The 17,921-nt window shown below is 43.3% G+C and overlaps 1 protein-coding gene across 1 annotated transcript in view; it reads left to right on the top strand.

Moving 5' to 3' along the window:
- PTH2R (parathyroid hormone 2 receptor) overlaps positions 1-17,921 on the top strand; it is a 1,009,699-nt gene that overhangs the window by 855,248 nt on the left and 136,530 nt on the right. Inside the window, exon 9 of the mRNA XM_073633425.1 lies at positions 11,535-11,601. Coding sequence (XP_073489526.1) covers positions 11,535-11,601 — 67 coding nt within the window. The remainder of the gene's footprint in view (positions 1-11,534; positions 11,602-17,921) is intronic.

Raw genomic sequence — 17,921 nt, 5'->3', positions numbered from 1 at the left:
ACCTTAGTGGTGCACTTCTGACTCTTACAGAGTGCATCGGTCACCTGGTGACCTGACAGCTGGCTATCAGAAAGGGTGGAAGTACCTCGCTTTTGCTAAAGTTAAAGTGATTTTAAAGTCTTTTTTTTAAATAACAAACATGTTACACTTACCTGCTCTGTGCAGTGGTTTTGCACAGAGCAGTCCAGATCCTCCTCTCCTCTGGTACTTCGTCGGCACTCCTGGCCCCTCCCTTCTGCCCCCACAGAAAGCAGCTTGCTATGGGGGCATCTGAGCAGAGCCACGCCTCTTTGTGTCCATACAGACACGGAGACGGGGCTCGGCCCTGCCCCCTCTTCCTCCTCATTGGCTCACTGACTTTCATTGACAACGGCGGGAGCCAATGGCTCCTGCTGCTGTGTCTCAACCATTCAGGAGGGAGTGTCCCTGACAGCCGAAGCTCTGCTGCAACATAGCTGGATCGAGATGGGGCTCAGGTAAGTATTGGGGAGCTGAGGGGGCTGCTGCACACAGAAGAATGCATTAAGATGAAAAACCTATTGTGTCTTTAGCACCACTTTAACAGTTAAGCCTGAGCACTGTCTAAAGGTAGTAAAAATCTGTTGTATGGTATGCATGTCTGACATAGGGTTTGATGTCAGGAGTAAGATGTCATCAGCAAAGAGAGCTACCCGAAGCTCTTCCCACCCTATGGAGAAGCCATGTAATGGTACCTTATAACTAAGGTAGCAGGGTTCTATTCCTACAGAATGTTGAAAAGTAAGGGTGAGAAGGGGCATCACTGTCGTGTGCCCTTGTGGAGCGCTAAGTAGACATGTGCCATTTGTTTAGTTCTGAATTCGTTTTTTAACAAATTTAGACAAAATTCATAAATATCCATTTTTTTGAATTTCCAAATTTTTCCAAATATTCAAAAATTAAAAAATTCGGAAATTCAAAATTTGAAAATCCAAAAAGAAAAATGAAAGTCTGAAAATTCAAATACCCCAAAATCTTAAATAATAACTAATAATAACTTAACTATTACTAACTTAAATTATAGGTATTGGGATTTCATTTCAAATTTGGCTGTTAGTGAACGTAAGGAATACGAGTTTATCCGAAGTTACGAATTATCCATAATAACGAATGCTGTATCTAAACGAATGGAACGTAACAAATTAATAATAATAAATAACAATAATAACAATAATACAAATGTAATATTATCATTATTATTATTTAGTTCTGTTCCATTTGTTTAGATGCGGCATTTGTTATTTCGGATAATTCGTAACTTCAGATACATTTGTATTCGTTACATTCACTAACAGCCAAATTTGATAGGAAATTCCAATACCTATAATTTAATAGTTATGCCCTGTACACACGGTCGGATTTTCAGACGGAAAAAATGCAATCGGATTGTGTTGTCGGAAATTCCGATCGTGTGTGGGCTCCATCGGACACACAAAGTTTGAGAGCAGGATATAAAATTTTCCGACAACAAAATCCGATTGTTTAAATTCCGATCGTGTGTACACAAATCTGACACACAAAGTGCCACGCATGCTCAGAATAAATTAAGAGATGAAAGCTATTGGCTACTGCCCCGTTTATAGTCCTGACATATGTGTTTTACGTCACCGCGTTCAGAATGATCGGATTTTCTGACAACTTTGTCCGACCGTGTGTATGCAAGACAAGTTTGAGCCAACATCCGTCATAAAAAAATCTGATGGATTTTGTTGTCGGAATGTCCGATCAATGTCCGATCATGTGTACAGGGCATTAGATATTATTAATTAGTTATTATTTAGAATTTTTGGATTTTCTTATTTTCAGATTTTCCTTCTTATTTTCGAAATTTTGAATTTCTGAATTTTCGAATTCCCAATTTTCAAATTTTCGAAAAAAACAAAAAAACGAAAATGAACCAATTTTTCGACAAAGCACATTTCTTGCGCTAAGATGTCCAAAATTGGCCCTGCTTCCATCACCCTAGTCGAAGGTAAAGAATACAGGCTATTTAAGAAATGTTGGAATGCACCCGTGAAGGCCTTCTGACTAAAGACCATGGATAGGCATTGGAAGCTCACATTGTCAAAAGCCTTCTCAGCATCTAGTGTAATAATGGCTAGGTCTTCCAAGGAACAAGCTTTCACGTATTCAGATACTGTTAGAACTTTCCTAAGGTTGGATGCTGAGCATCCCTTGACAAAACCTGACTAAGCTGAATTATCAGAGACGGCATGTTTGCTAGAAGGAATGCCACAATTGTAGATAGGATCTTTGAATCTATGTTTAATAGAGAGATAGGGCGGTAGGATCCAGGCTCTGTCGGGTTCTTACCTTTTTTCACAGTCAACTTAATATGAGCCTGGTGATCCAAAGGGAGATAGGGGCCTCCCCGTATCCTATTGTACATTTCCTGTAGGGTAGGAGAAACCAAGGCTATAAGCAGTTTATAGAATTCCAATGAGAATTCACTGGGGCTTGAAGCTTTGCTGCTTGCAAGATTTTTAATAGCCATGGAAACTTGCTCCTGTGTTATTGGGAAAATTAAGGTTTGCATGTGGATAAGATCTATGTTAGGCAATTAGATAAAATCAAGGAATCTGGCTTCAGTTAGCTCTATGGGTCTGTGACATACACAAAGGAATAAAAGGTTTCTAGAATTTTATTAATATCTTTAGAGGAAGAAACCCGTTTCCCTTGTTTATCTTTCAGGGAGGTGATATGTGTCAGCTGATGATGGCCCTTACATAACCTTGCTAACAGTTTACCGGTCTTAGTGCCCTACAGTATTTGCGGAACTGAAGGGGTTTGCATAGGCAAACTTTATATGGTCTTGTTGTTCCGCACATAGATCAAACAAGGGTTTGGCCTCATGCCATATCTTTCTATGGTCTGGGGTATTCTAATGGACAAGGAGAGTTTGGGTCAAACTAAGTCTTTCGCTAGCTTCCTTGTACTGCCTTAATGCTTTTTTTCTTATAGTAGGATACAGGCGGTCCCCGAGTTACAAACAAGATAGGGTCTGTAGGTTTGCTCTTAAACTGAATCTGTTTGTAAGTTGGAAGAGGTACATTTTTTAAGTGTAGCTCCAGCAAAAAAAAAATATTTTTAAGCTTTTTGGATAGCATAGGGAAGGGTTAACACCCCTGTAATGCTTGTTTTGCTGTCTGTGCCCCTACTCAGAAGATTTCACCTCGCTTTCTGTCCCAATGACAATTGGATTTTGAAAATTTTGGGTTATTGTGGAAACGTGATAAAGCATCAGTGGAGGGACCTTTTTCCCATAATAACCCTTACAGGAGTGCATTACCCTTCCTAGGGGTAGATTTCCTCACACTTCCTGTTGTCTCCCTCCGTTTGTAAGTAGGAGTCATTTGTAAGTCGGATGTTTGTAACTAGGGGACCGCCTGTACATAGGAAATGATCTTGCCCAACAGGAAGGCATTATTGGCATCCCAGAAGAGGTTTGTATTATGTTTGTAAGAGGCGTTTGTAGTTGCATATTCTGTCCAGGTATCCTGGAGAATATGCTTCAGCTTTTCATCATGGGGCTGGGTAGGAAGGGAATCTCCATTGCTTAACAGCATTGCTTAACAGATGATTTAGGAAATTATCAAGAGATATGGAGATTGGACTGTGGTCTGATATGACCCAATCAGGTATAGTCAATTCGAGTAAGTTAGTTAAGAAAGAAGAGGTGCAAAAAAGGTAGTCCAATCTGATGTTATGTGAAGACGAGGTGTATTCCCTGTCTGTTGGGTGGGATAGCCTCCAGGTATTGATCAGACCTACAGTTGCGGTCATCTAGAAGAGTGTTGTAGATCGGTCTGAAGTAGTAGCAAGGGCTATTACATCTTGAATCCATCTGTCCTCATCATTGTTCTTAAAAGAATTAAAAGCTCCCCCACTAGATGTGGATATTGTGTTTTCTGCAAGAGCCAGACAGTAATAGTGGGCTCACAGAAATATGGGCTCACATAGCAGAGGCCAAGCAGAAGAAGATGAAAATAAAAACCAGGAAGGAAAACAGAACAAACTGAAAACTGAATACAGCATACAAGTGACCAAGTGACTTTACTTTTTTCCACATGTGACTTCCAGCATCTCACACAGGGCATCCATGAGCCTGTAAGCCGGGTCAGAATGAATACCGGGGATATAGTGTGAACAGGCTCAAGGTGTAGTGCTCAAGAATATATTTGTAAAACCAAATACCGTACAAACACTGTACAAAAAGGCACAGCATAGGATTCTCAGCACCTGCAACACAATGTAACCGACATCAGAAGTAGAACCTAATCATAGTAAGCATAAAATCATCTCAGTTTGGACTGTCCTGAGGAATATAGCATGGCCTTTTAGGAGGGTCCTTCCTGGGGCTGTGCTGATCCCTGCTCCCAGATAAGCTTTTATCCAACTTGGTGGCGGTGCCTAGCTGGTGCTAAGAAAGCGATTGGAGAAAGATTTCCGCTTACACAGGGGTTTGAAAAGTAAGCTGTTCCCCCTCCGAGGATGGTAAATGAAACATAGCTGGATAGGCCAGTGTAAATATTATGCCTTTTTAAAGAGCATAGCACAAACGGCTTGGAACTCTGTACATTTGCGAGATACGTCTACTGAGTAATACGGAAAAATTCTGAAGTTTTTACTTGTCCAGTTGAATGGATCATGCTTTTCTGAAACACTGCAGTATAGGTAGCCTATCTGCGTAATTCAGATACTTAACCACTTCAATACAGGGCACTTAGACACCTTCCTGCCCAGACCAATTTTCAGCTTTCAGCGCTGTCGTAGTTTAAATGACAATTGCGCGGTGATGCTACACTGTACCCAAACTAAATTTTTATCATTTTGTTCCCACAAATAGAGCTTTCTTTTGGTGGTATTTGATCACCTCTGCGGTTTTTATTTTTTGCTAAACAAATAAAAAAAGACCGAAAATTTAGAAAAAAATAAAAGTTTTGCCTTTGTTTCTGTTATAAAATTTTGTTTTCTCCTTCACTGAAAGGCATTGATGAGTCGGCACTGATGAGGCAGCACCGATCAGCACTGATGAGTTGGCACTGATAAGGCGGTATTGATGGGCACTGATGAGGAGGCACTGATATGTAGAATTTATGGGCACTGATAGGCGGCACTGATATGCAGCACTAATTTGTAAATAAGTACGTTTTCTCTGTAACTGATGGGCACTGATAAGGCGGCACTGACAGGCACTGATACGGTGGCACAGATGAGGTGGCACCAATGAGCGGGCACTGACGGGCACTGACGATGGGCACTGATATGCGGCACTGATGGGCACTGGTAGGTGACACTGATATGCAGCACTGATGGGCATTGATAGGTGGCACTGATGGGCACTCATGGGTGGCACTGGGTGGCACTGGTTGGCACTGATGGGCACTGATAGGCGACACTGATGGGCACTGAAAGGTGGCACTGCTGGGCACTGATAGGGTGGCACAGATAGGCGGCACTGATAGGCGGCACTGTTGGGCACTGCTGGGCACTGATAGGCTGCACTGATGGGCACTGATGGGCACTGATACGTGGCACTGATGGGCACTGATACACGGCACTGATATGAGGCACTGATAGGCATCCCTGGTGGCACTGACAGTTGTAGGCATTGGAGTGGGCACTGATTGGCAGCTGCCTGGGCACAGATTGGCAGCTGCCTGGGCACATAGTGGTATTTCCCTGGGGGTCTAGGGGGCATACCTGGTGGTCCAGTGTGGATGGCTTCCCTGGTGGTCCTGGGCGGCTTCCCTGGTGGTCCTGGGCGAGATCCAAGGGGGGGCTGTGCTGATAAACAATCAGCACAGACCCCCTGTCAGGAGAGCAGCCTATCGGCTCTCCTTTACGCGCGTCTGTCAGACACGAGTGAGGAAAAGCCGATTACTGGCTCTTCCTATTTACATCGTGATCAGCCGTGATTGGACACAGCTGATCACGTGGTAAAGAGTCTCCGTCAGAAACTCTTTACCTAGATCGGTGTTGCGGGGTGTCAGAGTGACACCCCGCAACAACGATCGCCCCCGGGGCGCGCAGCGGCTCGATATTCCTGATCACGTCATATGACGTCCAGTCAAGAATATCAAACCACTTTGAGGTCGTCATTTATAATAGGGCGGGCGGCAAGTGGTTAATGATATTTAAAGGACGATGTACCCTTTCTGCCACACATTTGTCAGATAGTCCCAGGGCTTCTGGGATGTGAGTAGTGCAGATGTCCAGGAGAGATCCTACCTTATAAGTTTCTGGAAGACTAAGACAGAGGTTCACCATAGACAGGAGAAGAGTGCCGGTGGTAAGAGAGTTGCCCTGGGAGCTTATAAGCCGGTATTTCCACAGGCTGTGTCAGAGCTGCTGTGCCTCACTGCCTTCACATACGGCACTGGAACTGCAAGTTTGAAGCCATTGTTTGAACAATGGGAATGAGTACGGAGTACATTGTACCCCTTAACAAACCAAAAAACTTTCCGGTAGCCAACGTGTTTCAGGTTCAAAGCCCTTTCATCAGGGGTATTTATATAGGAGAATTTGAATGTGAGATAAGGTGACTGACACAGCAAGAATAAAGTTGTCACTATCAGTGGATGGCATGTGCAGAGATCTAATTCAGCCTCCGGGTTAGTATATCATAGCCCACAAGTGATGCCTTGTGGGCCTAGGCAAAAGAGTATACAACTGGGAACAGGAGCTTGAACACTCATATAGAGGTTTTACACTGAGGACCGAGTCAGGCCTTTCCAATCCTTCGTTGGAGGGTGAAGGGAAAAGTATATTGGATAATATCAGGCGTTCCTTATGCTGTGTGTAAAGGTCCGTGGGGCGCACCATCCAACCTGGCAGTGTCTAGATGCAGAGCAATTACTAGACACATGTACCTTTATGTTCTACTGCAAGACAATATGTAATTTGTTTCCGTTTTTTGTCAATTTATTTGTCATTGATAATTTTTATCTTCATTTTTAAAAATAAAAACATTTTTTATAAACTCCTTAATGTTGTTGCCAATTTAAAGTCCCACCTAGGGGGTACTCCAATGTTTCTATGTATACAGGAATGTGACAAACTCACTATCTGTTCTGTCATGGTGAAAACATTTGTACATTTATTGAAAAAAAAAATCCCACAATGCAATTTCTGCATCAGTACAATTTTCCAGTGATGTACAGTAATGATGGGCTGAACATGAACAGACCCCCCCCCCCCCGGTTCAGTACGCACCAAAACTCCCGAACAGAGAAAAAGTTCGGACCTCAGCCGCAAACTCTATTAAAGTCTATGGGACCCGAACATGAAAAATCTCCATTTTGAAGGATTATATGCAACTTATTGGCCATTAAAAGGGTATGGGAGCCCGGGTACTGCCCTGGGGGACATCAATGCAAAAAAAACTTTTTTTTAAAGTGTATAGAACCTGCTGCAGCAAAACTGACTGGGAAAAAAAACAAACATTTAAATTGATTATCACAGTTGCAAGCAATTGCTGCCAATACAAAAAAAAAGGTAAGGGGTCCCCCCCATGCATACCAAGCCCTTTGGGTCTGGTATGGATTTTAGGGGAACCCCACCTCAATTTTTTTTTCAATCGGCGTGGGGTCCCCCCCAAATCCATACCATACCCTTATCTGAGCATGCAGCCTTGCAGGCCAGAAAAGGTGGGGACAAGTGAGCGCCCCCCCTTTCTGAACTATTCCAGACCACATGCTCTCAATGGGGACAGGGGCCTCTTCCCAGCCCTGAGAGGTGGTTGTGGGGGTCTGCGGGCAGGAGGCTAATCGAAATCTGGGAGCATCCTTTAACAAGGGGTCCCCCAGATCTTGCCCCCCCCTTTGTGAATGAGTTAAGTGTCAAAAATAAATAAAGACAGGAGGCAGTTTTTGACAATTCCTTTATTAAAAAAATAAAAAAAAAAATGTCCCCCAATGTAGATCTATTATCAATCACGATGCCCGCTGCACCGTTGGAATGGAAAATAGAAAAAAATGCTCCACCGGCGACAAAGGGTAACTGCCGAGTGCCTGTTGTGCCATGTGACAGTTGTTAAATAGGTAAAGGGGGCACCTGGTGACATCACCTGGTGGCACCGCCCCTTGTGAAGTCACCAACCCAGCATGCATCGGTCAGTGACATCACATGGGGTTGGTACCACCAGGTGACGTCACCAGGTGGCCCCTCCCCTTAACTATTTAACAACTGTCACACTGCAGAGCAGGCATTTGACACTTAGCCTTTGTCGCGGGCAGAGCGTTTTTCTTTTTTTCTTTTTTATGTAGATCCAACGTCGTGATTGACAATGGATCTACATCAGGGGACATTGTTTTTTTTATTTTTTTAATAAAGGAATAGTCAAACTGCCTCCTGTCTTTATTTTAGACACTTTTTTTGGTGCATGAGTAGGGGAACAATGTTCCCCTACTCATTCACATGGGGGGGATCTGGGGGCCCCCTTGTTAACCACTTGCTGCCCATATAACTTTATTATACTTTTTTATTATTATTATACAAGATTTATATAGTGCCACGCTTTACAACATCAGGGCAGATAGTACAGTTACAATACGATTCAATACAGGAAGAATCAGTGGTCCCTAGTCATCAGAGCTTACAATCTAGATGTTACAAAAAAGGAGAGGAATTAAAGTTTTGGACTTTAAATGAGGAAATGGCCTGGTAAGGTAGAATACCTCCATCCCTGTCTCTGTGAAAACATTGGGGAAAGAAGGGGGGGAGGGGAAAGGCAAATTGGGACTTTAATTGAAACATTGGGTACGAAATAAATAGGTACTGTATATTAGATTGAGTAAAACTGATATTTAATGTTCATAACCAGGGTGGATTATTTTAATCATACATCAAAACCCAATTTGATTCATACATAGTAATGATACAAAATCGAACAATATGCATGATTAAATACATATAAAGTACAGTTTAACCAATATAATCTGGGCTTCTCTTAATCCCCAACATAGATAATAAACAAGTTGGTACAGTAAAGTAATACATAGTGCAATGGATCACATACTGTATATACACATACCTAATAATACCCAATTGTTGGGCCTCAGGGATCCCTATCATAGGTATTTATTATATCATCTTATGAGGAGTAGACATAGACACCCATGGAACCTAGGACATTGCGGCAAGGTGGCACTGCTGCGCTGGATCACATACCTAGTACGGGATCCGACACTTCCGTGTCTGTGGAATGCATGTGCTCCGAAGACGACCCACTCCCGCTGTGATTATACACAGCGGGAGCTGATCTGTGGTACCTCAGATTCCATGTCCGCTGGCACCCGCTGATCATTCAGCACAGAGGATTTTTTTAACCAAAAATATGTAGCAGAATACATATTGACCTAAACTGATGAAGAAATTCGATTTTTTACATTTTTTTTATTGGATGTGTTTTATAGCAGTAGGTAAAAAATGTTTTTTTTTTTTTCAAAATTGTTGGTCTTTTTTTGTTTATATCTCAAAAAATAAAAACCGCAGATGTGATCAAATACAGCCAAAATTAAGCTCTATTTGTGGAAAAAAAAGGACATCAATTTTATTTGGGTACGGCTGTGCAATGTCAGTTAAAGTAACTCAGTGCCAAATCCTAAAAAATGGCCTGGTCATGAAGGGGGTAAATCTTCTGGAGCTGAAATGATTAAAGAGGGCTTTCAGATTCTGATAAGCCCCCTGTCTGCAGACCCTCACAACCACCACTCAGGGCTTTGGGGAAGAGGCCCTTGTACCCATCAACATGGGGACAAGGTACTTTATGGTGGGGGAGGCAGAGCCCTCCCTGCCACAAAGCACCCCCCCATGTTGATGGCATGTAGCCTGGTATGGTTCAGGAGGGGGGGTGCTCGCTCATCCCCCCCTTTCCTAGCCTGCCAAGCAGCATGCCCAGATAAAAGGGTCTGGTATAGATTTTGGGGAGGACCCCGCACCTTTTTTTATTTTACTTTTTTTATTTTTTTTATTTTACAAAAAATAGCATGGGGTTCCCTTAAAATCCATACTAGACCCAAGGGGCCTGTACTGTGTTGTTTTTTTTTCCATTTAGCTGTCAGCGGGGAAGTCCCAGTCCCACTCCTTAACAACCTATTGACTGTGTGCTCACACGGGCGATGTTCAGGCTGAACTTATGCTCGGCCCAAACCGCTTGTCCATCCCTAATGTACAGTGGATTCACATCAATCACAATGACTCCTGTCACAAATTACAGATCCCTGACTGGCTTTTGTATGTAAATAAGCCTGAAGCGTTTCTGGATTGCATTATTGATCAAATATGATATGGCTTGTTTAGAGGCTGGCAGAAATCTAAGTTATGTCATTTATCAGCAGTAGTTTTACAGCCACTAAATGACAAACTGGTAAACAAACATGAGCCAGGGATTTGAGTGGACAAACATGGACCAGGTTGTTCACACATTTCCCAAACAGTGGACAGGCTGGATTAAGCTGGCTACACACGAGCCGAATGCCGGGGAGACATCGGGCAGTTAAAAAAAAAAGCCTGTGTGTATTTCGGTCTGTCGGATGTGCAAGCTTTAAAACCAGCAGCGTACAGACTCCCAATGAGCGCTGTCAGTCTATGGTAGAGACCGCTGATCAGAGTGTTCTGGCGGGGGGGGCGTCATGTCAGCGGGGGAGATCTCTGCACTCATGACAGGTTATAGTACATCAAATCTGACTGGAGCTGACAATTTTTTTTCATGCAAGCCAGTGTAGTGTTTCCCCAGTGTTTAGGGTCAAACTCCTGTTCACCTAGAGCCAAAGCTCATCCCTATCTCTTGTCAAGTCTACAAGACATATTAGAATGTTGTCTTTAATAATGTGAAAAATTCTCCACTTGATCAAGGCTGCTTTGACTGTCATACTAGGGAGGGTTTTATTTATTTTATTTTATTTTTGTCAAGAAATAGGTAGCCTTTTTCTCTAAATAACACAACATTCTTGTGTGCCCTAATGATCCACAATGGATGTGAATTTTAATTATAGGTCCACTTTAACAGCCATGCTTTTTGTAGATGTCCATGAGAAGGGAATAAAATAAGCTAATGCTTTCAACTCAAGAAGGGTCAATAAATAACAACTCCATAACATGAATAAGGGGTCTCATGTCCCTCCTGTATACCATAAATTCAGATAATTATTGGGCCGTATATTTTATAGTCACCAGATAAATTCAAAATACTAATATCAAAAAAATGTTCAGTCCAAATGCTTGTGAAAAATAGGACACATTTGAAAAAAAAAAGCCAGCAGACCCTATTCCCTATGTCCTATTGTACGGTTGACTTTTTTTTCTGTTCTTCCTGTAAACTTCAATAAAAATATTGAACAGGGAAAATATAGCAAGCAGAATACAAGATGTGTTCAATTTGTATAAAAGTTGATGTTTTTCTAGTAATGTATGGATGGAAATCCTAAACAATTGTTTCTGGATTAACTTATTAAAAGTGTTCTGCTTCTAAGGTTTAAAAATGAAGGAGATTTCTAATTTTATTTATCCTACAGATGTTGGGAACTGAGCGCTGGAGAAATAAAATGGATCTATCAAGGGCCAATACTAGCAGCAATTGGGGTAAGATAATATTCATTATAAAATGCATGTACTCTAATGTTTTACAATAATTATTATTATAGAATTATATTTTCATAGCTTATGCTTTGCAACATGGTTCTCTTTATATTTCTAAATTTACAACTAAATCTACAGAGGTGAATTTAAAGGAAATTTGTCTAGGTAAAAATAAAGGAATATTATTATGAACCTGTTTTTAAAAAGAGTACTCTTGACAGCTGTCACCCTTTTCCTTCATTCACTACTTAGTGAGTCACGGATCCAGAACACGTATGTGCATCAAGTGTCCTGATATGTAGAGTGACTCAACAAATAGTGAAGAAAGATAAAAATGACTGCTATGGACCAAAACAAGTCAGTATTAACGAGTTCATGCATTAATTGCAACTGTGCAGTCCTGATGTGGATCTAGATACCTCAATATACCGTATTTGTTTGCTACAACTATTTACTTAAAGTGGTTGTAAAGGTTTTTTTTAAAAAAAAAAAAACAAACATGCCTATTTTTACCTGCTCTGTGCAATGCCTTTGCACAGAGCAGCCCTGAACCTCTTCTGGAGCCCCCGCCAGTGCTCCAGGCTCCTCCTCTTCATTGGAAACCCCACGGAAAGCCGCTTTCCATGGGAGCACCCCTGCAGGCTCACTCCCATGTCACAGGATTTCATTGACAGCAGCGGGAGCCATATCTCCTGCTGCTAACAATCTGTCCAATGAGGAAAGAGACAGCAGCTGGAGCCGCTGCACTTGTGCACATTGCTGGATTGGATCAGGCTCATGAAAAAAAAGGGGGGCTGGGAGGAGCAGCAGCACCTATAGAATGCATTAGGGTGAAAAACCTTAATGCCCCGTACACACGATCGGACATTGATCGGAGATTCCGACAACCAAATCCATGGATTTTTTCCGACGGATGTTGGCTCAAACTTGTTTTGCATACACACGGTCGCACAAAGTTGTCAGAATTTCCGAACGCCAAGAACGCGGTGACGTATACACCATGTACGACGAGACTATAAAAGGGCAGTTCAGTACCAAGCACCCTTTGGGCTCCTTTTGCTAATCTCGTGTTAGTAAAAGTTTGGTGAGAGATGATTCACGCTTTTTCAGACTCGTGGTTTTCAGATCATATTTCTTCTGTTCAGTTTGTGCTTGTGAGTTTGTATCTGGTCTTCAGTGCATGCAGCGAGTTACCATTGACTTGTCATTGTGTTCTTGTTCATTCGTTACTTTCAGGTCACTTTCAGGTCGCTCTTCACAGGCCTTGCCATTCTTCAGTGCGTTCTGTTACTTCGTTCTGAGCAGCAGACCGTTTTATAGCCATGTTGCGTATACGTACTCATCGTAGCGTTCATGCTGTGTGGGGACTTGGTGTTGGGGTCCTTACTTTGACACAAGCCCAGTCCATGAACAGGGTGGGGAGGAGTTCATGGACCAAGAATTGTTTGCTCCAGCGTGACCAGTTCTGTCACATGCCTTTGCTCCGTAAGATCCGTGAGAATAATCCTGACGATTTCAGGAATTTTTTCCGGATGACGGACCCCGTATTTCACCATTTGTTGGCTTTGCTGATCCCCTGTATCAGCAGGCAGAATACCTGCATGAGGCAAGCCATCACTCCAGAGCAGAGGTTAATCACCACCCTGCGGTACTTGGCGATGGGGAGAAGCCTGCAGGACCTTAAATTCTCGACAGGCATCTCCCCCCAGGCTCTGGGGATCATTATCCCAGAGACCTGTTCTGCCATCATCCAGGTCCTGCAGAAGGAGTATATTAAGGTAAGATTTTTATCCTTTAACATCACATTTTATTGTATTTAATGTTTGTTAATGTATTGTATTTCTTTCCTCATTCCCTAATTACCATGATTGTAATATGCTGTGAATGTCCTCTTTGTCCTCATGCATGCTGGAATTTTATGTAATTTTTTTTTGTCCTTCATACATATTTGCCTTCACTTACCTCCCCAGCATGTTCTCCTGGCCCTATATCCACCTTGTCTACTCAATTAACAATGTATTTTGTCAGCTCCATAGTAGTGTTTTACCCTAAATACCCCCTAAAATGTTGAAAATTGTGATGTGTGCTTGAAATTCAGGCAGAGTGGCAGAGGCTTTTTTTTTTTTGGGTCCCAAAATCATTTGGAACCCTCCCTCCCCCCAACTGCTAACTCAGCTGATACCAATCCTCTATCTGCTGACTTTGCCAAACCCATACACACTATACCCACCTCTTTTGTGGTCATATTTATGGATGAATTCCCCAAAGCGTGTAGTGCAAGGGCCTGCCTGAATACTTTCAAATAGTAATGTTTAAAGTTTTTGTATCCTATTATTATCGTGATAGGTAATAGCATAATGTAAACATGTGCTAAAATGTGTACAGTGTGTATTTATCTCTTTGTATTATGACACTTCTTACCTGTCCAGTGGGATGCCAATAGTGTAAGTAAGGAGGGGCTGGCCAAAGTAACACACCTTATTTAGGCATTCATCTCTCAATGAAGTGGAGAGGGTTACCTGTCCAAAACATCTCTTCCCGGGGCGTGTCTGGACGAGCTAGGAGAAAGACGTGTGGAATCTGAGCTCCGCTCTACATATACCCATCCAACGCCATCCTAGCCCATCTTCAATCTGTGGAGCACCTCTCCACCTTCAGAAGTGGTTAGCCTACCTCCGCTGTGGCTAACAAGGGGAATTGGCTACCAGTGCTGCATTCTATCTGGCCCCGGGCCTCCAGCTGGACTTGAGCCCTGTGTGCCCGCCGCCATCTTGAGGCCTGCTGAGGGCTCCGTACACGCCGCCCATCACCCCCACAGCCAAGCAGACAAGAAGAGCCTTTACCTGGCTGCCCGATCGTGTCCCCGTCGGCAGTCAGGGGGGCCTTGGGCGACTGAGGGGTGCTGCCTGGTGGTCTCCTCCTCTGCCTCGGACTGCTCCCCGCCAGGCGCCATCTTGCGGCCTACTGGATCGGCCTCCTCAACATACAGGCACAGTGAGTACAGAGACATCTGCCTACCCACCCCTCTGCAGAGTCCCCCTTGTCCGAATCGGCACGTTCCCACTCCGCCAGGACCTCTGTTTTGGTGCCCCGCGGCGCTGACTTGGGCCCACAGCGAACGGTGCTCACTCGGCCGGCTGCGACTCTCAGGAAAGACCGCGGCTTCGGCCTACCTATGGAGGACGGCGGCCATCTTGGTACTCCAAGCCACTTCCCCTGATAACCTGCCCAGCTACCACTATAACTACTGTATTCTCAAACATACCACCCATCAACTGGCCCCTTCATATAGTGACAGACCACATACTCTATTACCGCAAAGAAAGTCTACCTTCCGGCCTACCTCTGGAAGCTGGCGGCCATCTTGGCGCTCTAAGTACTCCTAAGCCAATTCCTTACTACTATATCTTATACATAGCTTCTGCTCCCATAAACTTCCATCAGTACAACTATCATCGCTTTTCCCTGTGATTGTTGAAGCGCTTCTAACACTGCTTGCATACTTCCTTCTTAAGAATTTTTTTGAGTAACAGGGATACTATGATGGAAGCATGTCTCTGAACAGATGTGAGTAGGGGGTGACCCCCACGGCGATCGACCGTATAGTTCCAGCAATGCCCGCCAAAACACCTAAACTCCGGTCTGCCAAAGGTAAACGTTCAGGCAAGAGATCACTGCCCGTTCCAATCTCCACTGGCTCTATTCAACAGTACTTAGCTAACGCAAGAGACGAGCAGGTCCGAACCTCACGGACCAGCGTATCTCCATCATCTCACGCTGCATCTGTGCGAGACAGCTCCCCGGCCTCCTCATACTGTTCAGACCTCATGGATGATCCAGGATCCCCTGCGGGTTCCGAAATGAACACGCTAATGAGCGGTCTCAAAAAAGAACTTGCAGGAATGTTTCACAGTTTGGAGAAATCCATAAAAAAGGAAATATCTGCTGTCAGATCTGACATGACACATATTCTGGTCAGAGTTGAGGAAACGGAACAGCGACAAGACACACATGCTTTAGCTATTAAAGAACTACAGGACAATGTTACCCAGCTGGCCTTTGCTCATCGAGCCTCCCTGTATAAACTCGAAGACCTCGAGAACCGTAACCGTAGAAATAACATTCGTGTTAGAGGTCTGCCAGAAGCAACGGGTGATAATGACCTAGAACCATCTATAAGAGGCATCTTTAATACCATCTTGGGCAATTCAGCCACTGAACCGCTACGTTTTGATCGTGTACATCGTGCCCTAAGACCCCGTAATGCTATGTCAGATCAGCCCAGAGACGTTATTTGTCGCTTGCATTATTTTGAAGACAAAAATGCTATCATGATGAAGATGCGGGGCTTGCCTAAGGTAGACTTTGACGGAGCAGTCATCACCATATTTCCAGACCTTTCTAAGGAAACCTTGGACCGTCGCAGAGCTCTGAAACCGCTCCTTGACCACCTGCGTTCAGATGGGATCACAAACAGATGGGGATTCCCAGCCTGCCTAATTGCCACAAAAAATGGTCGGTCACACACGCTGAGATTTCCGGAGGAACTTCCAACCTTCTTGCAAGATCTTAATCTTCCATCCATGGAACTCCCAGGTTGGCAAGACCCAATCCCTAAATTCCTGAGCCCAACGGACCCACCTTGGAGAAAGACCCCCTCAAAGAAAAGGCGTACCTCTCTTCCAGGCTCTGCACAAAAGCATGGTTGAAATATGTAACTTTTTACACGTACTAATTTTCTTATTATGGATAATCTTTTTCCTACAGGTTGTCTATATTAAGTCAGGTTTTGGCCGCAGTTTTTTTTTTTTTTTTTTTTTTTTTTACGTGTGCCTGCCTAAATTTGGCCGAAACTGTCATACTGTGGTACTGACCAATGTTCTTTGTTACCTTTTATCCTTGGGTATGTAGTTTAAATACCGAATTGGTTTGCACTTTATTGCCTAGGGGTTATGTTCTGTTCAAATTGATCCTGGTTACAAACTGGTAATATTTACATTCCTAAATGGAACTAATTATTTACTTATAGTTATAAGTTATTCGTTTTCTCATAGGTCGCGCGCTGTGGGGATACACTTCCTCTGGTTACCCCCCTTCACTACAGCGCAATCCTGTCACCCCCTTTCCTTCTGGGGTTGGCGAGAACGATTGGCCTTGTAGTTGCCCTATTCAGTCCCCATCTAGGGATTGGGTTGGCCTCTAGTTCTCTCTCTCCCCAATGGGAACACTGCAGATTTCTGCGTGATAACTATGTGTTTCCCACAAGTTGGTTAACTTACATATGTGATTTTCACATGTGTTTTTTTTGTTTTTCTTTTCTCTCTCTTTCTTTCCAAAAAAACTCTCTCCTTTTCTCCTTTCTACTCCCCCCCTCTGGCTGGTATGCATGGAAATATAGGCTGAAGGTACGTACTATGCTTTAACAATGGCTACATTAAAGGTTATATCGTATAATGTTAGGGGTCTTAATGTTGCTGCTAAAAGACACCAATTAGTCCGTGAACTTAAAAGAGCCACATGTTCTATTGCTTTTCTTCAAGAAACGCATTTAACTCACACAACACCTGTTAAGCTAACCTCATCCCACTTTCCACAGTGGTACTATAGTTTATCAGACACTAATAAAGCCAAAGGAGTGGCCATTGGATTCTGCAGTAATGTATCCTTTAGGTTATCTGACATGTTGGCAGATGACCATGGTCGCTTCCTTTTCTTAAAGGGCTTCATAGGTAACACTCAATGTACTCTTGCAAACGTGTACTGTCCTAACCAAAGTCAGTCAACTTTCCTCTCACAAACACTGACTAAACTTTCAAACTTCGCCAAAGGCCTTACTATCCTAGCGGGCGACATTAACATGCCACTAGATCCAACAAATGATACATCCCAGGGCCGCTCTAATATTTCCTTCAAACAACTGAAATTTGTTAAAAAAAAGCTTCTGAATCTTCAATTGATGGATGTCTGGCGCCTTCTCCACCCCAAGGAGAAGGATTATTCACACTTTTCCACAACACACCAATCCTATTCCAGAATAGATAATATATTCCTAGATCATTTTCATCTCCCCTTCCTGCAATCTGCTCACATTGGCACCGCATCTATATCAGACCACGCACCTGTATCAATGACGTTGACCGTGCCTTCCTTACCACGACGCATTAACAATTGGAAACTCAATGATTCCCTTCTCTCTAATGAAGCCGAAGTTTCCATGTTAGCCTCTCATCTCTCACAATATTTTAAGGAAAACAAACCCTCTGACACCTCTCCCTCTGTTGTATGGGAAGCCCTTAGGCTACTATTAGGGGTCGTCTTATTGA

This window comes from Aquarana catesbeiana, linkage group LG06 (assembly GCF_042186555.1).
Source record: "Aquarana catesbeiana isolate 2022-GZ linkage group LG06, ASM4218655v1, whole genome shotgun sequence".
Taxonomy (NCBI): Eukaryota; Metazoa; Chordata; class Amphibia; order Anura; family Ranidae; genus Aquarana; species Aquarana catesbeiana.
This window is presented reverse-complemented; position numbering and strand designations above follow the sequence as displayed.